This window comes from Bactrocera neohumeralis, chromosome 5, assembly GCF_024586455.1.
Source record: "Bactrocera neohumeralis isolate Rockhampton chromosome 5, APGP_CSIRO_Bneo_wtdbg2-racon-allhic-juicebox.fasta_v2, whole genome shotgun sequence".
Lineage (NCBI taxonomy): Eukaryota > Metazoa > Arthropoda > Insecta > Diptera > Tephritidae > Bactrocera > Bactrocera neohumeralis.
In genome coordinates this window covers 8819160-8847084 of record NC_065922.1, presented here as the reverse complement: position 1 = coordinate 8847084, position 27925 = coordinate 8819160, and the positions used below count along the sequence as shown (strand labels likewise).

Below are 27925 nucleotides of genomic sequence, written 5' to 3'. Positions count from 1 at the left end.
AACACGCAAATAACAACAATTAACTCTGCAGCAGGGCTATTACTTTGGTAGTGGAAAAAATTGTCAAAAGTTTTCAAATAACATAAATTTTAATTGCTGCTGCAACAAATTGCCTGCCGTTATTTTTTACTGCCGCGAATTATGACTGCAGTTGTAGTCAGTTACAATACAAATGAGTTAGCGCGCAAAACACAAATGCCGTGAAGTAACGAGTTGAGAAGTACGGCACGATAAGGTATGGTTTTAGGGCCTTAGGAGGAACAAGGGTAGTTAGTCTTGTTTGCCTTTCTTTCTATTTTCTTACAATTTTTAGTTAACAGTCTTTATAAAAATGTTTTAAGTGCTAGTCTCCATAAATGACTTTTGTTTTATAGCCATATTGAGTAATTCCTTCTTATTTTTATTTAAGAATTTCAAGCTGGTGGCAACCTTTCAGAAATTTTTACAATTTTAATTCCACTTAAATATCTTTAGTTGGTGACACATATTCACATAATTTTTTCCCTTATCGTCAACTAAAAATTTCAAATATGTGGCAACCCCTTAAAACAATTTACTTTTAACTCTAGGTATTCGATTTTTTTAGTTTAATACTTACATATATTGCTGAATTTCTTTATTTTGATATTTTTAAATTTCAAACAGGTGGCAACCTTTATAATTTTTTTTTATAATTCTAAGCACTATATTTCTTTGTATAGCTAAACAATTCAAATATGCTTTCAAATATACACATAACTTTATTATTTAGCGTTCACTAAAAATTTCAAATAGGTGGCAACCCTTTAAAAAATTTATCCTTAATTCTATGTATTCGATTTTTTTAATTTAACACTCATACATTCGATTTTTCTTATTTAGCATTTTTTAAATTTCAAATAGGTGGCAACCTTTACAATTTTTTTTATAATTCTCGCTAAAGCTCGCTCTTACTTTGTAAAACTATAGTGCAGTAACTTTTTTCTTTATTTTTACCAAAAAAATTCGAATATCTGGCAACCCTTTTCAAAAAAAAATCTTAACTTTAAGTATTCGAATTTTTAATTGATATAACAATCACATTGTTGTATATCTTTATTTTGTATTTTTTTCTTAGTCATAAATTTCAAATAGGTGGCAAGCTTTGACGAAATCCAGCACAATTTGGTGGCAATGCATACATTTTTACTCTCGCGCCTAAATGAGTTGTACCTTAAAGAGCATATAAAAGTCACTGTCTTATCGCACTTTGCTCGTCATATCTGTTGTATGAAAACCATTTATCTGCTAGCTATTTGCTCATATTTGTCATTCTAACGCAGCTATTTGTATACGCCAAACGCTCCAAGAGACGTGCCTACCTAGAGGGAGTAAGGAATGTGAGCATATTTAATGCTACTCATTGTGAGGCCAGTTCCAGCAGCAGTTAGGCGCTTTGTGGCAACTCTTTCAAGCACAAATCCCTACACCAGCAGAGTAAATAACGGGAAAAAGCTGCCGTAGTCAACTTGTTTGTCTTGTTGTCTGCTGCGTGTGCTACGCTTAATTAACACCAGCGAAATCATTGGAGGCCGTTGGTGGTGACGTCAAACCCACAAGAAACCGTTACATTGCTAATTTCGCTCCTACGCACGCAGCTGCTTGAGACTTTGTGGCAAAGTGGCCGGGAGTTGTGAAGTGCTTACACCGATGAGGAAGTGGTTGGAAGCTGAAACTGAAGCTAAAGTGCTGGCGCAGCATTTTGTGGCTATAAAGTCATTGAGATTTCGCACCCATCCACCTACCTTCTTCGTCAGTGTGGCTTTTTGAAAAAAGTGTGTGCGTGCCACCGCAGTTTTGTCGGCGAAGGCACGTTTCTTCTTTGTGTCAACTTCTGCTTAGCGAAGCCCACAGTAGCGAAAATGAATACATTGCTGAAACGCGCTTGTTGTAGGGAAAAGTTGGTGACAAGCGGTGCAAAATATAATTTTCACGCCACCAAAAGTGAGTTCTAACACTTATTGTACTCTTTTCATATTCCCTTTGTACACATATTCATTTTTAACTCAAACACAACCATCCAATCTTTGTTATGTGCGACCTCGCTTTGTAGAAAATTTGTTGTTTGCTTTTTCTTCACACTTTATACAGATTTAGTCTACTTCCTTCCTCTCAAGTATATAATATATAATCACAACAACAATACCGCACACAATATCCTTTTAAGAATATCACTCCCTTGGGAGTGTGTAAGCCTGATTATATTGCCACATTGTTGTTGTTATTAATTTGTTTTTGCTTTTGTTTTTTGCCTTGTTGGTTTTAATGAAAAGTCGTGAAGGCGTAAACGTGTCTGATGATGCGCGCTAATTGCGTGTGCCGCCCGCCTCCAACAACTGCTCGAGAGCACTCCTCTACAAATACTTAGAAAGCCTCTAGTCTCAAGTTGGCGTAGGTGTGCTTTCAGGCGCCGTCTGAGTTTGTGCAAACATACTTTATTTGAGATTTAAACTTTTGCACTTTTCGCATTTGATTTATCGACTTTTTATTTATGGCAATTCGCAAATTAAGTCTCAGTTCCATGAAAAGGCGGTGCGTATACGTAACTTTAATCGTATTATATATTTGGGTATGAGATTATTCTTCCTCTGGTTGTGGCAAACAAATATTAAATTAAACAATTATTATTATAATAGTAAAACAAGTTTTTTTTTTTAATTTACAATTGAAAAAAAAAATTGAAAAAAATTAAAAATTAAAAATAAAAAAGTAGTAAACCGCAAATTTTTCCTTTATTAAATTTATTGCAAGCTTTTAAAAAATCAAGAAAAAACTTAGGCTGCCACATTATTTTTAAATTTTTAAAATAAATTTATAAGGTTGCCACATTTATAAAAAAAATGTAAATCACATTAAAAATAAAATAAAAATAATGAATATATGTATATAAGTTTTTTTTTCATTGCTGTAGTTGGATTCGAAACAAAATTTTTAGAAAATTTTAATAAGCATTAAAACAATAAAAAAAATAAGTAACATGTACAAGACTTATGCGGTTTCACAGTTAAGTTTTCTAAATAAAATCTTAGTTTAATTGAAAAGTTTCAAAATATTTTAAAACAGATATAGGTTGCCACATTTATCAAAAAAAATGTAAATATTTAAAAATTATAAAATAATAATAAATGAATATATGTATGTATATTGCCTACCAAATTTTTAGCGAGTCGGAATATACATAAAAGTATAAGCTGTTATATGTATATGTAGTTGCTAGCACTCTTCGAAATAAAATTTTTTAGAAAATTTTAATATGCATTAAAACAATAAAAATATGCAATAAGTACCATGTACAAGACTTAAAATGTTTTCAAGGTTTTAATAAAATCATAATATTCAATAGGGTTGCCACAGGTATGTGTTTAAAAAATTTAAACGACATAAAAATTAAAGTTTAACTTTACCATAACCTTCGAAATAGCATTTAAACATGTATTTGTAAATTTACTATATTTGCAGAGTTGCCATCTCTTTTCGGTTCAAAAATTTCCGATAAAAATTATAAAGTTTAAAACGCGCTATGAACAGCAAGTGAATGAATGTTTCCGAAATTGCCATAAAGTATTATTATTAAATAGGGTTGCCGCATTTATTTAAAAAAAAATTAAATAACTTAAAAATTAAAAAATAACCATGCAATAAACTATAGATAAGTATTTAAACACGCTTTACTAGTAACATATTTTTTTATAGAGTTGCCATCTTCTTTCGTAATAAAATTTTTCAATAAAAAATATTACTTTTAAAAATGTGTAATGAAAACCAAGCAAAATTACAATAACAATACAATAAATTTTTAAACGTTTCCAAGGTTTAAATACAATCATAATATTAAATAGGGTTGCCACATTTATTTGAAAAAAAAATTAAATAACTTAAAAATTAAAAAATAACCATGCAATAAACTATAGATAAGTATTTAAACACGCTTTAATAGTAACATATTTTATTATAGAGTTGCCATCTCCTTTCGTAATAAAAATTTTCAATAAAAAATATTACTTTTAAAAATGTGTAATGAAAACTAAGCAAATTACAATAACAAAAATAAATGTTTCCAAGGTTGAAATACAATCATAATATTAAATAGGGTTACCACATTTATTCAATTAAAAAAGTAAAACATTGGATAATAATACAATAATCTGCAAAAAAAATTATTTGAGCACATTCAAATTTGGAAATATTATGTTGTATAATATTTTGGAGTTGCCATCTTCACTCAAACAATCCTGTCATATTAACGTGACTTCCAAATATTAATTTGGCAACAGTGACGCTGGATTATATAGACCGAGTTATTTCGTATTATTGAAAAAAATCATAATTTACAGATTCTTTAATAGCTGAAAGTATAATTTCTAAGCCTTTTAAATATATTACCCGGACTTTTGCAACAAGTTTTATCAATTCCGAAAGTTATATTGAATTTGAATCATTAAAAAATCTCCACACTCACATTTTTTGAGTCTGGATTTTTTTTTATAAATCATTTTCGAAAATACGCCAAAAGCCAGTTATCTGACATATTTTCTAAGCTGATTTCTAAATACGGACTTCATAAAGCTTAGACACATAAGAATGATAAATAACTCTTCTGCGAGAAAACGTACAAGCTTCCCCCACCAAGTACAATATACATAATATATAGCCTTATATACGTATGTAGATCATATCATATACATATATACTTTCCAGCGCTGCATCCCTGTAAAGGCTAATAAAATTTTAAACTACAGCTAAGTCATGCTACAAGTTACTAATTCTTCCTAATTACTTTACATGTGTAAAGCTTGGAAAATTTGCATTATAACATTTTGCCAACACTTTGGCTGCAACTAAGCACACACACATACATACATGCATACTCGCTATACGCATACACAGTTATATTGTTTATACTTTCGCTCAGAGATCGTGGAGCTCTAAAAACAGAAGCAGCTCTCATTGTTTGTGGCAGGCAGTGCTAATATAAGCATGATATGCACCTTCGTCTTCCTGCACTCTTTGTTGGCTTCCGGCTATAGAAACATACTTCCTGAGTATACACATATATACTACTTAAGCATATACATACACGTATGTATAAGTGAAATGCAGAGCTTCACTGCCGTTAATGGCAGATTTTTGCATAAACACGAATTTATGTATGCATTCTGCCGACAGTCGAGTAGCAGCACTCGTATATCCTCATTGTTGGCGCGGAGCTCTTTTCGGTGCTTACGTGGAAGAAAGCCTTCACCTATGCGAGTTTGAAAGCGGCGTAAATGTTTCATTTTGTGTTAAGTAGAGTATGAGTATAGAAGTATTTCCGTATTTCAGAAAATTTTACTTGCCGTTAGCTTTTATAAATGAGACGTGAAATATTTGGTTGAAAGTTTTAAATTTTTGTTGGTGAAGCAACGGTTTTGTCTACAATAGACAAAATTTTACAGATCTTGTTTACTGGAAAGGTTGAGAAACAGCGGAAAATTTTGGCAAACGTGCCTGCATCTTTACAGGATGAACAAACAAAAAGTAAATAATAACACTACTCAACAAATTTTAAGGAAAATTTGCGACTAATGTTCTAAAAGATCTGTGAGGTATTTCAGGAGTCATAAGTACGAATTTGAGTTCAACAATTTTCAATCAGGTACAGCTAATTTTGTTATTTTAGTGAGTGCAGGTAGTTTGACCCCTACACCCCCAACCTATAACACAAAATGACGCAAAATGACTGTAGACTAGTGTAATTTGTGAGCCTTCGTGAACTAATGAGCCACTGCTACAGCTTTAATCTCATGGTTAACCGGCCAGCTTTTAGCCAGCTAACTAAGGTCTTCTATTTTTTTATATTTTAAGTATTTTTTTATATCATTTCACTATTCGGCGCAGACGAGAATTCAACACATTCCTGCAGAACGCATTTCATCCATTTAAACTTTATAAGCGGTACCGTCAATCGTGCTAATGTCGATTGCGGTTGTAATTATAAAAAAGGCATTCTATTGAATTCAATATCCTTGACCTAAATCATCAAAAGACGAAACCAATTTTGTTGCAAAGTATTATAAACCCTGAATCTTTATCATTATTCTCTACTGTCTCATTCCAATAAATTATGTTCTTTCTTTTGCGCTCACATCTTTTTTCTTTTCCACTCTTTGACTTCATAATCACCATTCGCCAACCTTTTGGTTGTAACTATTTCTTTCCTTTACAAACGCCCTTGAGGCTCTTACACACTCTTTTTCTGAAAATAGTATTTGAGACAATATAATAGATCCGATCGTTAGCTTGTGCCATTAGTGCGCCTTATTCCCAAATCTATTTATTAGGTAAGGTTAGGTGGCTGATCTAGAGAGATCGCACGTGGATGCTATATGTAGTCCCTTGTGAAGTAATAGAAAAGAAGAACTCCTGTGTTCAAACTTATAAATTAGCAATACCTTAGCAAACAATACAAATTAGCACAGGCGCTTAATTTCCATTCCCTCCAGTTCGGTGGGATGCCTGAAGGTATGCGCTCTCAAGTGTTTAAGTCTTAACCTTCCAAAAGCGGGTCAGTCAAGAAGGAAGTGTTGAATTGTTTCCATCTCAATAGAATAAGGCCTCCCATTCTACTGGTAGTGGTCCTAAGTTGCCTTTCATTGCTAGCCAATCAGATTTACAATTTCGTGCGATTCCTTTGGGGTCACAAGCACACTTCATGCTGCTGATAGAGAAGTTAGGCACTCATTCACTAACTGGTTACTTCTCTGAAGGAGGCTGCGCGCTGGCGCACTAAATCTAGTGCTACCTTCACCCCAAGCTTTGACCCATGCGTAAAGCGCCAGAGGAACACTTTCGCTGAGTGACACCATCTTTTACCAACGGCTAAAAGGCAATCAATGCCTTTTTTACTGTCCCTCCGATATTAGGCTTCCATGAAAGCTTCCTATCCGGGATGAGTCCTAGATATTCCACTATATCCGCCTGTTAAAAACGGTTCGAGATCTTGTATCTTCTTGTAAATAAACCCATCTCAGGAACAATATCGGTTTTATTTGACTTGATGACGAGACCACTTCCGACTGCTCAATTTGTTACGACACCGAGATACCCTTGCGTCAACTTTTCGTTGACCATAGGCTCACTCAAGCTCCCTCATTATCAAGCAAGGTCCCAACAGCCATTTCTTTAACCCTATTGGCTTCCCCAAGCCATGCCACGATAGTATGCAGGGTTGTATTCGATGACTTTCCTCTATAATAAGCATGATGATACGCTCCTGACAAAAGATTCCTAAGAATGCGCATCCACATGTAACAGTCCATCAGTTTTTCCAGAGTTTTTAATGAGAAGGAGGAGAGGCTGATGAGCCTGAAGTTCTTAGCCGTCAATCTATTTATCAGAATTTATGAAAGTAACTCAGTCCCACATCGAGAAATTTATGTGAGAACATAAAATGCAGCATTCTTAGCCATAAAAATGGATTTGAAGACACCGTTAGTGTCAGCATATAAATTGTCGCCATTTCTCTCAGAAAAAAATTATAAAAATATGGAAAACGAAATGTCACCAGTATACATACATACTTATATTCATAAGCAACAAATTTGACAGCATTATCTCTGACATATGTATGTCATAAAAATCGAATAAACTTGGCTCATATTGATTTCAGCACGCGGTTGCCGTCGCCGCAAATAAATCTAAATGCATAAAAATCCACAAGCATCAGCATAAATGAAGAATAGATCTTTCTACACACACAGAGTACATACATATGAATGTATATATAATGTTTGCGTGGAGAGTCTTTAAGTATCGACAGACAAGCGAAGCGAAATAAATAAATTGAAACCGCCTGCTTTCAACCACTGGGTCGAGGCAGTTAACCACAGAGCTGAATTTAAAGTACTAACGGCGACCTACTTAACTCCTTTACGACACACACACATACTTACTATGAACATAACTGTAAATTTGTATACATATACCCTCATATGTGTGTGTAGGTGCGAAGGCGCAGCGTCGTAAACGGTTGAAATGCGGGTGAGGTTGGGTTGAACAAATAAAAATCACCATCAAGGCACATCGAATGTTGCAGATCATCAATCATTATGCGCACGCATGTGAAGCGACCGAGCGGCCACTGAAAGCGCCAACGAAGTATATCTTCAAGTGCTCCAACAAGCACATGCACATACACCCACCGACAGCTGCGTTGGCGCTCCGGTCGCTGGTGAAGACTCGCGCTGATTCTCATAACAGCTGTCGAGTGCGAGTGAGCGTATGACGTTTGCAAAAAGGACAGCCCCGACAGCCTCCATACGCTTCGATTTATACGGTTCGCATTAAAGTAAACCACTTGCCGTCGCCGCTGCTGGTCCCCACCCCCGCTGCTCGCCCAGCGGCATAAACAGCTGCAAACTAATTCAATTTTTAGACACACTCCCACACGCGCACAATGAAGGAATATGCTTATATTAAAGGCAAACAACCCGTGCAGATCCAGCGCCACTGTTGGCTTATATGTAGACCCTTTGGGTGCCTTCCGAGCAACAACACGCGCCCAGTCTTGCACACTATACATGAGCGCGTCAGATTGAAATTTATGAGTTTGTCGTTTTACAAGCAACCACCAGCACACACACACACACACAATTGTGGAAATAATGACGCCTGTAGAAAAAATATGGTGAACTATTGAAACTCGTACCAATTTAAAAAAAGTTTAGAGGAAATAAATTAGGAAAACACTTTGTATAGTATATGAGGATTGGATCAAGGTTCGAACTTGGAATTAAAAAAAACTGGAGAAATGAGGTTCTTTCTCATTCATAAACCAACTAGGATGTTAAAATCAAATTTAATTTTTCCATATAGTATAATTTATATATCCTTCCTGTCAGCTTCAGGTTAATATAGGTTCGACTCCCTTGAAATCTCACCAAATAGGCAACATAACCTTTATTTGTGACTATCTGTCTTCTAAGTGCTTTAAGCTGGTTCAAGCTTTGCAGACCATGAGCTCTTGCGCCTTTCCTTCTTGTAAAGAATCCACTTTTTTCGCCAATAACAATACGCTTCAAAAATTGCTCATTTCTTTGACGTTTCTTAAGCTAATCACAGTGGTTAATCCAACGAGGCAAATTTCGTTCTCTAATTACATGAGGAACCCATAGCTCGAGCTTCGAAATTAATCCTAGACGCTTCATCTGAACGGTTGCGTTAGACAAATTTAATATCTTAGCAATCTCTCGAGTTGTTATTCGACGATTTGAAGCGACCAACGATTTTATTTTATCCATGTTGGCTTTAAAACGCCTTCTAGGACGTGGTGCGTTCTCAAGATCGAAATCTCCGAAACGAAAATTTGCAAGCAGATTTTAGCAAATCTTCTCCGTATACATCACATAATTTTCGCCTTTCTTGAACTGCATTTTTACCCTTTTGATAGTAAGACAGTAAAATATGCTGTAAATCCTGATGGAATAAATATACTGATTCTGGAAGACCTAGGAAGTAAGCTTCATCACCAAGGTCCCGAACTTGTCTCTGACCACTCTTCAAATAACCGATGTGTAGAAAATCGGAAGGGTGATCCCATTACTGAAACTTGGGAAACTCGCCAACAAAGGGGAGTCCGATAACGCTCCTCTCCCCAGTAGTGAAGACACTTGAGGCCTTGCTACTCCCGACCTTTACGCACCACCTAAGTCTAGCAAAACACTAGCATGGCTTCCGAAAAGTACACAGCACTTAGCGTTATAAACGCCCAGATAGTTTGTGGCCTCAACCAAAAAACACCCTCCGAGAGGACAATTCTCTTAGCGTTGGACTTACTTTGATGCAATCAATCACACAACGCTACTTGAGGACATCGAAATATCTACGGAGCGTAGATTTCCAAAGTTGAAGAGGTGGACTATGAACTACTTAAGCGAGGAAAAGGCAAATATACATACAAAGCAAACGGCCGGTCGTACAAATCATCCCTGCAGTCATCTACTTGAAGCGGAACCGCTTCCTAGGAGCATCAAGTGGTCCTCCCTCAACTACGTCGACGACAAAAGACAACACACCGACCAGACTTCGTACGCAACCGACTATCTCTCAGTGAACGGCGTACTTGGAGTTAAACTTCCACCGATTGCAGACAACGAGCTCGAGTTGCCGCGAGAATCGAGAGTGACCCTTTCGCAGCATCGTTAGGGATACTGTAGCAAATTGAACTCCTACTTATCCAGAATCAACCCTGACATATCAAATATTTGTCAAGCATGCTACGAGTCCCCGCATGACTCTAACTACCTCTTTGCATGCCCAGGTAAGCCTACACATTTGACACCGCCCTCCCTATGGTCCGACCCCGTCTGCATGTTTCCTGGGTCTACCGTTGGATGACCTGGACGACAACTTATCTGAAGCTTACCATCCAAACCGAAACTAGATAACCGTTAAAAGCAACCTTGAATATGTATGGAGGGTACTTTCAATAATCACTGGATACTATGAATTAATTAATTGCGATAAAAGAAAATATCGCTCTCGTTAAATTTTTCCAACAGGGTATGCACCAATACTACGTGCAGCTCACTTCTATCGCTTGTCTGCCCGTTTGTAGTAAAATAGAGATGCGTTACGCATATTGATTTTTGTTCTATATGATTTTTGACACAAATTCAATTTTCACCATCCATCCACCCATCGTTTGTACGTAGATTTAGGTGCAACTTGTGGTTGGACGAGAGAAATTGAAAAACTGAAAACTGGGCTTTCAGTTAACAGCAACAACTTCCCCTTTCGTAACTTTCATTTCCTGCAGTTAAGGTCGCCTAGATGTGCCAGCAAAACATTAGTTCAACTCGTGTATGGTGAACACAATCAATTTGTTCACTAGCTGACACCTAACAACTAACTCATACATACATATACATATGTATATGTAAGAGTATATATTGAGATATTAAGATGCACATATCCATTTTAGGCGCTGTATTTCATTTTAGAAGTGTGCAAATCACTCACCTGACACTCAATCGGCCATCTGGGGGCCTGCTGTGAGCAATCATGATCCTTGTCTTTCGGCAGGGCGAAGAGATCACGCGGTTCTTTTAGACGTGCAATCGGTCGTAACGTTTTTTCATCGGTATTCACCTCCAATTGATTGGTTTTCAGGCCTTTGGAAAGAAAGTTTCCCAGAAAACCTGAAAATAATTTAGAAAAGGTTGAAAATATATGTCGAAAGATATTTATTTGATGATATCATATGTATAGTGTTGATCTAATACGACTATCATTTTGAAAGGCAAGATATGTTAAATCAGTAAATTCGATATTGCCGTCTTATTTTATAAAACTCCAATTATTTGATACTATATTTTTTAGGGGACAGAATTTTCAATAAATTTGACAATGTGATCTCGTTATGAGGAAAGGCACTGAGGAGCGATAAATGAAGATACATTTCAATGTTTTTATTTGACCTCGTAATAAGGCTTAACACTGACTCTGTAACTGAATTTCGAAATAACATTATTTTAAAAGAGATGCTTCTTGAATAATATTTTGAAATGGCGTTGCCATCTAGCGAAAAATTAGCACTGAAAAAGTATTCCAATACGAACGTCAAAAGTGAAGTTTTTATCTATATCTCTGCTGGAAGAAATTAAGATAACTTAAATAGGAGTTGCCACCTTTCAAAAAAAATTAAATTATGAAAATACCACAAAATAGTATTGCCAGAGGTGAAGAAAGTCTTCCGAAATATTCAATCAAAAAAATATGTAATAAAGATAACTCAAAAAACAATTAATCCCAAAAAATAGTCTTGTAAAGCTAAGCAGTTAAAGAAGGACTTCCGAGTTATTCGGTATAAAATCATCATCTTTTTGAACAAAGTTTATAAATTCTAAGCGTTGACATCTGACGAACAAACAGTCGTCGCACTCGCGACTAGGCTTCCACGGCACTGTTGACAGGCATAACCTCGAAGTCGTAGATAATTTTGTCCATTTTGGAACCAGTATTAACAGCATCAATAATGTGCGTCTCGAAATCCAACGTAGAATAACTCTTGCCAACAGTTGCTACTTCGGACTGAGTAGGCAATTGAGATGTAAAGTCCTCTCTCGACGAACAAAAACCAAATTCTATAATTCATTCATTATTTCCGTCATGCTATATGGTGCAGAGGCATGGACGATGACGACATCTGATGAGTCAGGTTTTGTGGTCCTTTGCGCGTTGGCCACGGCAAATATCGCATTCGATAGAACGATGAGCTGTATGAGATATACGACGACATTGCCATATGTAGTTCGTCAAATTAAGAGACAGCGGTTACGCTAGCTTGGTCCGAATAGACGAAAACGCTCTGAAAGTATTCGACGTAATACCGCCGGGTGAAGCACAGGAAGATGAAGACCTCCACTCCAAGACCAGGTGGAGAAGAACCCGGCTTCGCTTGGAATCTCCAATTGACGCCAAGCAAAAAAGAAAAGGAAGAACGACTGACGCGCTGCTGTAAGCCCGGCTATAAGTGGTGTCTATGTCAATAAAGATGAAGGTCAAACGTAGGTTAAGTTAGGTTGGGTCAGCCATCGAGCCCTCAGCGTAGCTGATAGCTATCGACAAAGCGCCATGAACCTAATACAAATCTGCATAGGTGTTTTATTTCTAGTTTCGCTACTTCACCTGGATGTCTAAAAGTATGTGATGCCTTGACCTCTTGATCTGGCAAAATCGGCACACCCGAGTCGGAAGTGTTGATAAAAGTCCTTCTCATCTTCATCCAAAAAGTCAATGCAGTTGGCAACCGGTAACATGTTCAACCTTATTGCACGAAACCCGAGCGGGCAGTGTCTAGTTAGAACCTATAACCACTGAAAGGTTGACCATGTTGAGAGCAGAGTTAAGCGTAAAGAGCTTGCGGAAGTATTTAGTAAACCTTCAATTGAGAAGTATTTTGACATAGAATTGCTACCTGCCAGAATACTACAGAATTTTTGCTTGGGTACAACTTTCACGGAATTTTCTGGAAAGTTTCCGGAAACTTTTAAATAAAATATATTCTGTAATGAAAGCTAAACATGATTCTGTGATAGGTTATATTGAAACTATATAAGTATATCTTGTCGGTAATTTATGTACAAATAATTGTGTCTGATACATTGAGAATTGGTTATTGTTGTGATGAAGATGCTTTAGATTACCTCATCGCATCACATTTAGTTTATTTCATCCATAAAATTGTCCTTTTCACGGCACTGAATAACTTAATAAAGAATTCAAAGTAATAACAAAAAACAATTGAACCCCTTAAGCTGTTAAGCGAGCAACAAGCCCGAAACAAATCAAAACATAACCTCATTTTGAGGCCGAAACAACTAAAGCAGAAAAGTCATTAAATTTGCCGTCCTTGAAAAAAAAATGTTAACGCAGAGAAAAGTAAATAAAAACTCGATGAAAATACTTGCCCGGCAATGGAACGATTTCAGCTAAGTGGAGACTGAAAAACGCTTAGAAAAACAGCAGCAAGAAATTAAATATCAAATTTTAATGTCGCCGAGTCAAGAGTGAGCACGAGACGCAAAAAAAATTGTGAAGTGGATATAAAGAAAACACGAAGTTAGCGCAGCATTTTGGTGGCAAGGTTGAGGGCCGCTGTATTCGAGGTTGATAGAGTGAACTGAAGACGCCACGTTGCAATGCTCAAAAATTTAATAGAGCAAAAGTAATTGCGGTTCAGATGGTGACAAAGACACGCCACGAGCAAACATAGTAAGTGAGACGTTAAGCGGAGGCGCGAGGAGGGAGAAAGTACTGGCAGGATGCTGCTGTTTGCCGTGTAAGTAACGGTAAAAGCAGCGATGCGTTGCCTGGAGTATGTGTGCTGGCACTTTCGTATGTCGCAAATGCAAACAATCGCTTTCAGGCGCAAATACACTTACGCGCAACGATATTTATTCACACACACATAGAAATATATTCTACAAACGCACATACATATGTACATACAAATATATTCTTCATAGATACATACATGTAGGTACATACATGCCGTTTTCGTAAGTGCCAAAATACAAAGGCGCCCCACAAACAACAACAAGTGCTGTGAATTGTCTCAAAGTGGCTCGAAAAATATGTGCAATCAAAGAAATAAACCGAAAATGCAGCGAAAGCGATGGAACACAAGCAAACAAAGTGACAGCAGTCTGAGAGCGGAATTACAAGCATGAAATTGTTTCGGTTTATGATGAATTGCCGCATTGCAAGCATGTTTTTTCTATGTAGAATCTACATTGTAGATATATGTATTCGTGTGTTTTGTGAGAATTGGCACTAGAAATTCTGGTCACATATTTTGAAAGCATTTAAAAATTTTCCTCACACTTGTAATAATTTGAAGAATACTTTTTTTGTTTTAGAAAAAGTAATTGTTGTAAACACGTCAATAAGAGGTTATAACATCTTTTCTACCCTCCCAGTGAAGTCTTTGAAAAAAATATTATTTTATGATTTATAACGGGTTTCATAAGTGCTTTCTTCTTTACTTGCGAAAATAATATGTAGAAAGTAAAAAACGGAGACTAAGTGTCCTAAATAGATTATCTAAGGACTGCGTCGAATAAAATTAAAATTAAAATTTTCAAATAAAAAAATTTATATTAGTAGCTCTGAAATAATTGCCAGAAAATATAATATTATGCGCCCATTAGAGTCAGTAAAAATTTAAGTCACAGCCTTAAAGTGGTTCCAACGGAATGACGTGATTTTAGTACCTAGAGAAGCAAATTGTTCTAATTGTAACTGGCCTAACTGTCCAGAACTTAGGCCGATTGAGAAATAATTGGCTTTAATAAGAAGGGAGCTGAAGGCAACAAAAAAGTGACCAAAGACCTTCAAGACTTCAAGTGGTCTTCAGTAGCTTTGAGTGTTTCGGCACTACCATAAAACCACTAATAGACGGGGTTCCGGAAAAAAAAACAAAAAAAAAATTTAATAAAACATAATTCTTGATTATTTCTTCCATTACGCAAATTTGAAATACATTTTTTTAATAAAATATTTTAGTTTTTAAAAATCGGACTGATTTTAAAGTTTTTTCCATTATTGTAACGGACAATTTTAATTTTATTGGACGCAGTCCTTAAGCCGATCAAGAACTCAGCGCTTCATGCTTTTGTCAGCTAAATATCCTTCAGGAACTCCAGACTTAATATGAAAGCGTCTCTGAAAATATTAAAGTATCTCGGACTTGTCTTTTTAATACCATCAAACGTGACCTTAGGCCAAGCACTTAGTGCAACATTAAGCAAATTAGAGCTGAAAGCGAGAAATTGGAAAAATCGGATCTAATTGGATGAGCCAAACTAACTTCGAGAAGTTTCTTTCATTTTTATCCATTTTAGGTTCTACTTATTTTATTTACATTGAAACTTTCCCTCGGGATTCACTGCGTACTTAACCTTAGACTAAAAAGAACTTAACTTCGAAGCTATAATTCCCTTCAATGGTGCATTTCTCATAGACTAAAAAGGTGTAAAAAGGTTTCTTACTTGATTTTGATCGGTTAGTTTGTATATCAGCTATGTGCCATAGTAGTCCGATCTGAACAATATGTTCAAAAATTAAAAAGTTTTCCATATAAGGTCTATCAGCTATATGCTATAGTGATCTGATCTGAATTATTTCTTCAGAGATTTCGTTATTATCTTAGGCAATTATCCATGCTGAATTGCACGAAGATAATATAAAAGTTTTCCATGCAAGGAGTTGATTTCGATTGTATGGCAGCTATATAATATAGTCGTCCGATATCGCCGGTTCCAACAAATGGGCAGTTACTTGAGGAGAAAAGGCATTGTGCAAAATTTCCTATCAATATTCCCGTACATAACAGGTCAATTAAAAAGTCTCCGGCCTGACAAATAGATGGCGCTGCTAGAAATAAATTCGTATGATTTTTAGTTAGCTCTAACCTTCAAAAAGCACGTGTAGAAATTTGACAACTGTTGGATCATTATATCATTTTCAGTGAAGCAATTTTTGTTATTGTAAAAAGGTATTTCGCGTGTTGATAAAATATTGCTTTTTGAAAGGAAAAAAAATGCAGCTAAAGCAAAAACTTGGCGTGATGACGAGTTTCAGAACACTGACCCAGGAAAATAAGTATCAAGGTTTGGTATGTTAAATCTAGACATGGTCAAATAAGCACCGAAGACGGTGAACGTAGTGGACGCCCAAAAGAGGTTGTTAGCGGCGAAAACATCAAAAAATTCATTAAACAACTTTGAATGACCGCAAAATCGATTTTGTGCGTTGATATGTGACAATACTTGAAACATGGCTCCATCATTTCACACCAAAGTCCAATCAACAGTCAGCCGAGTGGACTGCACACGATGAACCCGCTCGAAAGCGTGGATGCGCATTGAATAGTTTTTATTGGCTACTTTGAAAAAGGAAGGACCATCAAAAGCGACATAGAGTTATTGGACCATTTGAAGCATGAAATCGTCGGCAACATTTGAAGAAAAAGAAAGTGCTCTTTCACCAAGCCAATGGTGCACCCTGTCACAAGTGAGTGAAAACGATGGCAAAAATCCATGAATTATGCTTTAAATTGCCTTCGCATCCACGGTATTCTCTAAATCTGTCCTCCAGCACCTATTTTCTGTTCGCAAATCTCAAAAGAATGCGCGCTGAAAAGAACTTTTCGTCGATTGAAGTGGTAATCGCCGAAACTGAACGCCTATTTTGAAGTAAATGAAATGATACTACAAAATAGATTAACAAAAAAAGTTTGCCAAAAAATGTATTTTACTGGCCTTGGACTTTTCAATTGACCTATTACAAACATACGGACATGCCATATGAGGTCTTAAATGAATATATTAAAGCAATATTTAATTGAGACCTTAATTAAAATGCTTATATTTAACAAGATCATAGGCTAATAATAACCACAGAGACCCCTTAATCTCTCAAAAACCGAAATGTTGACTTTATCACATTTTTGCTATAAAAACTCTTTAACTTGTGCTCTGAATGCATTCTAGTGTTTAGAGGAAATTCAATTTATTCGACTCCCCCTAACTTTTAATGATGTGGTTCTCGGCAGTTTCTAAGCTAAAAGTTGCCATTACCTCACACAATTAATATAAACGTTTTGCAAGCCCTTTACCAAGGTGGCTTTAACCGCAAAACCGTTTACGAAACTGCCAAAAACAACTTGCACACAAAAACAAACTGCACACAATCAGAGCCCAGCTGCGGCTCCAAGAAGCTGCTGGGGACCATGTAAAATATACATATATAAGCAAATGTACAAATATGTATGTGTGTAAGTATTATAACGGCACTTAATAAACAGCAAAACCACAACGATTTTATTAGCCAACAGAGAGTGCTGTTGATGTTGCAGCAAAACGTTTTTGTTTTTGTTCTTGTTTTTGCCATGTTTTTGGCAGTGGTCAACACTGCAGTTATGTTGACGCCACTGTCTACTAATGACGTTGTTGTAGACAATTAATATTGTTAGTGTTATTATTGTGTTGCAGGGAAAGATATTTTAAAGTGCGATGGTTAAGAGGAAAATGAATAATAAATTTTTAAATATGTATCAATGTAGGTATAGATATATATATATACGATATTGGGTAAATATTCTGCCCCGATCACGGTCATTCCGATTTCGCTTTCAAATTCTAAGCATTGTTATCATTTTAAAGATGCCTTTCACCTCTACATACACATATAAGTACCGGTATGTGATTAATAATGAAAGTGGCCTAAGTCAAATTTATCTAAGTTTACTAGATTAGTTTCTGGTAAAGATGTGGTAATATATTTTTTAGCCATATTAAGGGGTTACATGAGTTTACGGGTCTCAAAAAATCGAAATTTGTTAGTCTTATTAAATTCTATAACACCTTTGGAATATTATCCTAAATTTTTAAAGTTGATCTCAGAAATAAGTAGTTTCGAAGATACAGCCTTGATAACTTGTGCGCTCGAGGCTATCTAGGCTAAGTGCGCCGTTTTTAAACGCGTTTTTCTCGAAACTTTGTTTTTGAAGTCGGTTGGCAAGATTTCTCGAAAACTACTCAATCGATCTTCATGAAACTTTGCACAGGTCTTTGATATGCAATTCTTAAAGACTTCGACGAAAGATTTTTTTCCAATTACAACTATTTGGAGAAAAATGCCGCGAAATTTTCATTGAACTTTTAATTTTTTTGTAAAAATGTCTGCCAAAAATTCAATTTTAATTTGTTTTTCCTTCGTCCAAGTTCCAAGTTAGGGTTTTAATTAAAACACGTATTTACTTCACTTTAGATGATCCTATAAGGAGTTATCCTGCCAGCGTTGGCGCATCTTTTTTCCGAGGGGTCACCGGAAATGACGTCGCAATAGCGGTGTTTAAAATATTTTTTTTCGAAACATTTTAGAATTTCTTTGTTAATAGCGTATGTTTGTAACAAAAAAAAAAACTCTAATAAAATATTTCATTTTTTATATCAGAAAAAAATTGTTGAAAAAAGACTGTTTTTTACCCAAATTTACAAGAAAGCTATATACCCAACCAAAACTAGATTTTTTTTTACGTTTTGAATAATTGTATTTTTGAAAATATTCTCCGGAAATTTGAAGTTGTTAAAGCAATTGGTTACGAAGATATGAGCGTATTTGTAAGAATTTTTTAACTTAGTGTAATCGGCTTCCAAAATTTAAAACTGTTTTACTCGAAACGCCACTTTCAGAGTTGGTGAGAAAACTTCTCCGAAACTGTTCGGCCAATCGACTTAAAACTCGAACGTCGTAGATATGTTTGTCAGGTATTGATCGAAGGAAAAAGAATTTTGATAATTCATTTCGATTTTTTAACCCACTTTTTCACAAAAACTTTTTTTGGGATGCCGCCAGTTTGTCAAAAATCAAAACTAGCCTTTTAGCTAGCCTTTTATAGTTAAAACTGTTTATATATTGACATAATATTTTTTTGCCTTTGGGTTTGAGATAATTTTAGGCAGAAAATTTTTCCTCACTTCCAGATACCTTTTTCTTAGGTTTTCCTGGAGATCGGCTGCTACATATGTATGTATATCAACAGATTTTAAAATTTTTCAAAATTAATCACATTGAGTGTTGAAAATGTAAATTCTTTTTACTTTTTATCAAATATAACGCCTACTTCAGAGAAGCTTGCTATTTCAAACTGCGAGAACAACTCTTGGATGCCCAGTACCGTGATTCCATACAAAGTGGGTCCAAAAATATCTAATTGCTCCCTATTTTGCTGATGAACTGTTCATTTATTGCAGAAAAAAGTGGAAAACTCAAAGAAGACACAAGTTTTTATTAGAGTTGTTTTCGATTCGCCATTTCTCTGCTTGATTCTGCTTTCTTATCAAAAAAAAAATTAAATAAATAAAAATTACATGTAAAAGCAACAACAAAGTTATCGAGTTGAATCCCTTCAAGAGATTAGGCGGATGCCTCATTAAATTGGTACAGCCGCTGCCTTCAATACTACCAAGATTTGTTTTGCATAAGTGAGATCAGTTTTACTATTGTGAAGTGGTATACCGACGCAGGACCACGCACCAAACTCTCCATACCCATGGGAAGTTTTCCGAGCATTTTTTGAACAGAAGTGTTTGCCATAAGTCGGTGCATAGAGATAAACCTCCAACCCACAATGAACGTACAAGCATACTTAGCGATAATCAAGCGGCATTTAAAGCAATCAAAGCTTATAATATCACATCACTACTGGCGCAGGAGTGGAGAGTGTATCGGAACGTAACCAAGTGCAACTCATATGTATGCGCGGTCACAAAGATATAGTCGCTCCCACCATCCACTAACATGGTAGAACCTGAACCCTTCATCTCAGTGGCAACAACTCCAAGGCATATGCCATGCAAAATTGCTAATGGGTTGATATAAGCTCAGTAGATTTAAATATGAAAACAACCTCCCTAGGTACAAATTCAGGCTACTTGTCGCATTCTACACTGGCCACTGCAAGCTGAAGAAGCACTCATATAACATGCGTCTAGAGATATGAGTCTTTTTATGGTACATATGTATATATTTGTGTTGTGTTCTTCTGTTCTTTGTAGTTGTTTATACTTTTTGTGACCATTTTCCTACGTGCTTTGCATAAACCAGAGAGCAAAAACCAAAACTTCAAGCAGCGAGAAAACAACAAAAGCGGGACCTTCATTTGCACCAGCTGCGGCCAACTAACTGCTTGTGTTGTCAACTTAGTTGGTCAGTTCGGACAAGAACTTGTCGGTTTTTTATCATTTCCGTTAACATTAGTTTCATCCATCTTTGATGGTTGTGTCTCCACGAGATAAGTTGGAAAAATAGCACTTTATATATGATTTATAGGGTGTGTTGTAAACACTGAATTTCATACAGGATGACTAAAGGGATATTCAAAAGTAATTACTGTAGATTTTGTAGGTTTCTTTGTTTAGTTGTGCCAACTGGGGAAGATGTAAAAAATATATTTTTTTACGTCCAAGATTTTTTAAATGTCTCTCATTTGATATACATACTGTCATATTAAGGGGGTATTCTACTCTAGAATTTTGAAAAATTCGATTTTTTTTCATATATTTAAAGTTTAAACCCTTAAGAACATATCCTCCAAAGGATTTTTAAAAATTAAAATTATTTTAAGAGCTACAGTTACTTTAGTGACGCAGTACCTAGCCCGGTTCGGCCGTATCGGATTTTTTAAATGCGTTTTTCTCGAAACTACTTTTTTCCACACGGTACCGGTATTATCTCAAGTTCTATATAACCGATTTACTTGAAATTTTGTGTGAACCTTCTTTATATAATCCTTTATCGTTCCTACCAGCTTCTTGTCAAAATTTTTGTTTTTAATATTTTAAAAAAATTCAGGAATTTCAAAAAAAAGCGCAAAAAATGATTTTTATTTTCAGGCAAACGCCATTTTTCAAAAAAAAATTTTTTCGAGTTCCCTGAAATAGGGACTATAACAGCATCCTTACTGATTAAGAATTTCCTTTGATTTTTTTTTTCAGACGAGAGTCAGGATCAATGTCACCAGGATGCACCATTTTTTTTACACCTGTCTCTCCCCCCTCTAATTATTTTAATTTTTAATATTTTTTTGTAAATTTTTTTTTCTATATTCTTAAGATATCAATAAAAACACCATAAAAAATGGATAGTAAAATATTAATTGCCTTTTTTTTACGACACTTTAAAAATTTCCTGAAATTCATGCTTCTAGAATAGAATATCCCCTTAAAGTTTTTTGTTTGGAAAAAAAATTTTGAAAAAAATGGCAACTCTTATCACAAATATCTCCATTATAACAACTGTTTAGTACTCTAATTTTAAATTTAGTTGATCATATTAATAAAATAAAAAGTTTCAATATGTGGCAACTCTCATCGGCAAAGGTTTAGCTATAGTTTACTTCAACTTTTCTAGTTTTATAATCATTTAAAAATTAGTTTCTTCTATACTTTGGATTGAATTAAATATTTCAAATAGGTGGTAGCGTTTTCGAAAACATTTTAAATACAGAGCGCTCCTAAAATAAGCACAATTATTATCAAAATAATGATAGTTTTCATTCCGAAGTTTGTTACTTATTCACCCACTATATGTAATTGCCTACTGGAATACAGTTCAGCCCCCGTCACCTATAACTTTTTAAAACTTTTAAGAAAAATTAATTATTTTTAATCTGAATATAGTTTATTTTATACATATTTACTGGAAACTTACTTTATCAAATGTTTGTCTTCCCAAAATAATATTTTTACTCCAAAGAGCAATAAAATCCTCGTTGTAAAAAAAATGTCAATGCTTTAAGCTTTTATTAGCTGCTTTTCAGTTTACAGACGTTTTCTAAAAGCAAAAATTTTCGCTGAACTACATTTTTATAACCCTTAATCATCAGCACAGGAGGACTATTAATATTTATTACTTTACATTATTGCTTAAACGCTGCAAATGTTCATAAATTTATTCCAAGAAGCGAACGAAGTTCTAACGAAATGATCCATGACTAATTGATGAAATAAATAAACTCTCCACAAAAATTCTGTCGAAAATAAAATGCTGAAAAAAATTTATCGACATCCAAATGCTGTCAAACAAATTTTCTTCTAATAAAATTGAAATGTTTGTGTGAAATTTATAGGAATTCTTTCAAAACCATTTAACAGGTTTTTTGAGAAAGCTTCGCCCAACCCAAGGCATATTTGCTTGTAATAGCAAAAAGAACGATAGTTAAGAAATAACCCATACAGTCACATCTAACCGAAACTCAAACAAATATAACCGGAAAATACCGAATTCATATCCGGTTCATAACTGTTATCTCAGCAACATTCTCTAAAACTACGTCAACAAGTCATCAACTCATGAAAAATACAAAGACCATCCAACAATTCCAATACATCGCGTTCAATTTCCGGCGCCGCGGGAGTTTCATGGACCAAATCTGACAGGAGCCACATTCATGGCTACACAAGCATTTACATAACACCACCAAAGCAACCATGGTACATGGTAACATCAGCTGCTTCAACGGAAGCATTTAAAATAATCGTTTCAAAAATTCATTTTCTTCACTGAAGACGCGCCAACAGGCATGTGTGCGTGTGTGTGTGTGAAGACAAAAAACACACAAAAAACATACCCGAAATTTTCACGAATTTGAGTTGGCGAAGTTTATTAAATTATAACCACGCCGCGCTGTGCTATGACTTAGCGTTGTTGTTGTTGTTGCAATTTGTTGTTTTTGACAGCTGATGTTCGGAGCACAGTTTCCGCTAGCCCAACAGCGTTTATCTGCTGACGGTTAGTTGCTGTTGCTGACGAAGACGTGCTTTTCCTGCGCGAATTTTGACAGATTTTTTTCGACTTTTTTTTTAATCGGCGTTGCAGTTGAACTTTATTTTACACTTTTTCACCTTTGGAACTTTGCTTTTGGAATTTTTTTTTCTTTTTTATTTTTTGTAGATTTTGATATTTTTTACTCTGCTTTGGGATTATTTCGAGACTTCAACTTTTTAGTTTGCTATTTTGCAGCGGCTTTTTATGAGAAAATATTTCAAATATTATTTTTTGTTGAAAACAAATTTTGAGAAATAAATTTAAACTAATTTTAAGGTGCGATATATAGTCAAACATTAAAAAAAAATCTGAAATATTGATTACTTTTTTTTGAAACGATTTAATAGAAACTACTCATATTGAAACAAAATTTGAATTTTGGTTACAAAATAGTTATATACTGGTTTATAACACTGGTTATATCTGATAGTGGCAGCTGGAAATTTTATATTAAAATTTCAATTTTATATTAGAATTTCAATTTTATATTAAAATTTCAATATTTACAATATTATTAAATTTCAATTTTATATTAAAATTTCAATTTTATTATCCAATTTTTATACTCAAGAAATACAAAAATTTTAAATTTTTTCTCTTTTTTCAGAAACTGATTGGAACGATTTTTTTTGATTCTATGGTTTGCAAGTCTATGGTATAGCTTGACGTTAGTTCCATTTTAATCAAAATTTGTATATTCAAAAACTATTCTTAAAATTTTTTTAACCAGTTAAGCTCAAATTTTTATAAAAAATTTGTTATAGAAAAATTTTGTATACGAAATATTTTTTTTACTGTTATTGTTTGATATTTTTTCGCCAATGCATTTCTTTCATATAAATTTCGGTAATATCTTTCGCTAATGATGCGCACAAATTTTTTTGATAATGATTTAAGATAAAAATTAAAGCTTATTTTCGAACAAAATTATTTTCGGAATATTTTAAACTCAAAAAACTTATTCTGGCATCAAATTTGTTTTAGAAAAATTAAAAAATATAAAAAAAAACTATTTTAATTTTCGATCAAAAATTATTTCAGAATATTTTAAAGTAAAAAAAATTTTCCTGACATCAAATTTATTTGAAAAAAATTTAAAAAAAAATTATATGAATTTATTTTTCATAATTTTTTTAAAGAATATTTTTATTGCAGTCTGTAAAAATTTTCTTTGGTGCAAAATTTCATTTTTCACTGAATATGCACTTGAAAATTCTAGAATCAAATTTTTTTTTCGAATTCACAGCAAATTTCGATTTATAGTTTTTAAAATCATTCAACATGTACAAAAAAAATTATTTAAAACTCTTGCAGCACTTCCAATTTTGTCAACAAAGAAAAAGGCTCGCATTTTAAACACTTATGCCGTTATATTACCAAAGCAAATCACCAAAAATTTCACTTGTCACACTTTCTCTGCTTCACTTGTGATTCGCAAATATTTAACCGCAAATCACACCGAAATCCACTAACCGCCTTTTCTACGTGAAATCGTCAACCGTTACACGCCAACACAATTTCGACGCTTTTCCACCGTCTTTTTCGACTTTTCACGTCTGCTCGAGTTGACTATATTTGCGCTCGCTGTGTGCTTGGCTGCCCGTTGCTTCGGTTGTGCCTCACTGTTGCTCGCTTTGTTGATAACTGAAATCAGCGGGAAAATTTTTTTGCCAATTCGCTGTGTGAATGCTTGGTGTCTTCCGCCCGAGCGTCCGTCCTTCGGTTTCTCTTCATTTTGCGCTTTGCCCGCACACACAGACGCAAGCGATTATGCTGTTAAATGGCAACAATTGTGTGTGTAGGTGTTCGTGTGGTTTGCGAGCTTTTGACGTGCTAGTGCACGTTGTTGCTATTGTTGTTGTGTTGCATGCACGCGACAGCCACTTTGACGACGACGGGCGCCACAGCCAACAACAACAATAACGGTAGATGCGACAACAACATTCGCAAACAACAACATCGTTTGCATTGAGCCAACTTATGCTCTTACATACCGAATACAATAATTTGTATCCACGTCTTCGGAGCTTTTGTCGTGTCGCGTCTTCCAAAGTGCTTGCGCTTTTACCTATTCGTGTGACAAAGCTTTTGTGTGGGTGTCAATTTGTCGCTTTACTCTCTGGCGCTCTCTTTGCCATTCATCCACGGAGCTTTTCAGCTGTGCCGTTTGAACTTTTGCTCTCTCTAACAGTGTCTTCCTTAGTATAACAAATTTTTCCGTTCATCATTGACCGTGTAAGTAAGCCGTTTGCTGCTGCTATTTATTTACCATTAACTATTTTTCTTCGCATCTGCCGAAGGTTCTACTTTGAGTCGCTAGTTTTAAGCAGTTTGGACTTTCTACTTGTTCTTCTTCTTGCAGAACTTACTTCTTGGCGGCACTTGTCTTACCTCAATTGCTTACGTTTGCATTTGTCGTTTTGTCGTGAAGTTGTTGCCCTTCTGGTTCATGCGTTGCTTTTAATTAACAGCTTTTGGAAATTTTTCCTTTCGCAAGTGTTATCTTCGTGCAATCTAATTACTTACAGCATCCTGTTTATAGAGTTTTATTTTCAAAATTTCACTTGAGGTCCGCCATTGTCTGTTCCAGAAAAGTATTCGATACTTTTCAATTAAAATTTGAATATTCATTTATTTTGTAAGTCTGATGGTACTAGGAGGGAAGATCCACTAAATTGCGATGTTTTAGAAAATATAAATATTACATCCATGACAGGTAAGCTTGTTCAAACCAACTGAGCTTTAACGGAGAATTTTTGCTTCTAAGGATTCTTAAGTCTATAGCAGGACTAAGGGTATAATTTTCGCCGAAATTGAAATACTTTACCAACGAAAATTTTTCTTTTAGGTTAGGCGCAAATAATAGACCAGAAAAAGATATGGAAAGAAATTGTTTCGTTAAAATTTATAATCTTTTCTGCTAAATTTTTTACTCCTAACCTAACCGAATATTGAAGTGTATTCTAAAATTCTCCACAAGAATGAGTTAAAGAGTTTAGAGTCTATTGGAATTTATCAAAAGTCTAAGTTTAAGTCTTAACCTTAAGTTAACCCATTGGTGAGAGCGTTACTCTACGCTTATTTAACAATCTCAACCTAAATTCCTGGAATAATTTTCGTTTTTGAATCAGTATGATCTATTCGTTTGGATTATTTTAGGTTAAAATGTCGAAACTGTTGCATGCACAAACAGAAGTCTCACATGGATAGCTAAGCTCACCATCCCTGAAATCTTCCGCCCATACGTGTCAGCAGCAACGGCATATGTAGTAGCAGATGGAGAGAATTTCAGGGTATATTCTTTATTTTTAATCTTGAGATGTTTTCGTCAGTTCTTAAATTCAATTGCTGATCTTTTGACGAACAATTGTCGGCTAAGATATTCGGTATAGTTCGGCATATTTTTTTCTATCAAAACCTATTCCCTTCATTTTTGCATCATTAATACTCTTTTAGCAGGGAGGGTTACAGCTATTTTTAGACTTTTTCATTGTCTGTAGCTTGTAACATTTTTTTTGTTTTCAATAAAAATTTTTTGGCATATTCGGTAAGTTATGACAAGAGCCATCTTATCTGCCCATATTAAGTCAAATTGGATTTTTTTAAAAATATCTTAATTTGTAATAAAAGTGGGATCTTATAAGTATTTTACTTTTTTATAAATACCTTGAGACATACAAGTACCCGGAAATTGTAAATAAAACGCAAAATATTTAATTACTCATAAATATAATTTTGCCACCTACAAAGTAATTCCCACAAGATGTACTACACTTATGCCAACGATTTTTTCCAGTCCTCAAAATACTTTTCATAAGCACTTTTTAGGATGGCCTTCAGCTCATTGAGTGAATTTTGTTTTATTTCTTCGATCGACAAAAAATGGATTCCCCGAAGCAGCAATTTCTGTTTGAGGAACAAGGAATAATCTTGGTGCATTATCATCATGTAAAATCGATGAATAGTTCTTCCACAATTCTGGCCATTTTCGACGGATGTTTTCACGAAAACGCCTCAATACGGCCAAATTGAACTCCCTTTTGACCTTTCATTCTTTCGGAACAAAATCATGATGCACCCACGAACATCGTAAAAACCAATGAGCATCACGTTGATTTTTGAGCGGCTTCGGAGTAGTTTTTTTGGTTTCGGCTCGTTTTTTTCTCTCCATTCCGATGATTTTTCACTTCTTTGCATGTCAAACCTATAAACCCATGTCTCATCGGCAGTTATAATGTTCTCCATGAATGTGGAATCTATCAACCACGTGCAAAGAGACCTGTTTACGGTACTCTTCTTGAAAAAAGTTCCCCTTTATCGGGACGAGTCGAGCAAGAACATGATTCATACCCAAATATCATATATAAAAATTATTCGAACGGACTCGCGAAAGATGTCGAGCTCTTTTGACGTCTCTCTAACACTTGCCTGATGATTTTCAAGCACCATATCTTTCACTTTTTTAATATTTTCATCAGTTGAAGAGATCGAAGGTCGTCCAGAACGCGGCATGTCTTCAACGATCTCTCAACCGTCCGTGAAGGCTTTGTATCACTTGTAGGCTTGTATTTTTGATAAAACTGAATCACCGTAAGCCTTTTACTACATTTGCAATGACGAAATTTGGTTATAAATAAAAATTAAAGACAAATTCTTTGTTCGCTATTTTTATCCATTGTAAAAATTGCAATGAGGTTTACTGACTTAAGCAGCTGCTGTAAACAAAATGTTGACAGATCGCGCAGATATTTGGCATAGTAATTAAGGATAGTCCTACAAACTTAGCAGAATACATTTTTTTGAAATTCATTTACCCGGAGAATTTAATTACAATTTCCTGGGACTGGGAAAGCACGTCATTGAAACGGCTGAAATTTTTAATATAATTCAATACAGAATATTTAAAACTAGACAATAATAATTAATTTTTTTCGGGAAACAAAATCATCGAACATTTTTAATTGGAAGCATTACCGTCTTAATAACTTCAAAATCTCATTCGGTTTGAAAAGATATCGAAAATTCGTCATAAATT

At 34.9% G+C, this 27925-nt stretch overlaps 2 protein-coding genes and 1 long non-coding RNA gene across 11 annotated transcripts in view; 1 reads left to right on the top strand and 2 right to left on the bottom strand.

Moving 5' to 3' along the window:
• Positions 1-27925, top strand: part of LOC126758537 (glutamine-dependent NAD(+) synthetase) — a 184264-nt gene that overhangs the window by 107317 nt on the left and 49022 nt on the right. The gene's annotated exons all lie outside the window — the stretch shown is intronic.
• LOC126758532 (cytosolic carboxypeptidase Nna1) overlaps positions 1-27925 on the bottom strand; it is a 168440-nt gene that overhangs the window by 106753 nt on the left and 33762 nt on the right. For all 3 annotated transcript variants that reach the window (XM_050472833.1, XM_050472832.1, XM_050472834.1), the window contains exon 2: positions 11017-11195. In XM_050472833.1, coding sequence (XP_050328790.1) covers positions 11017-11195 — 179 coding nt within the window. The remainder of the gene's footprint in view (positions 1-11016; positions 11196-27925) is intronic.
• On the bottom strand, positions 22691-24613 carry LOC126758546 (uncharacterized). Its single transcript, XR_007666860.1, has 2 exons — positions 24268-24613; positions 22691-23088 (listed from the first exon to the last, which is right to left on the bottom strand). It is a non-coding gene; the product is annotated as an uncharacterized LOC126758546 (long non-coding RNA).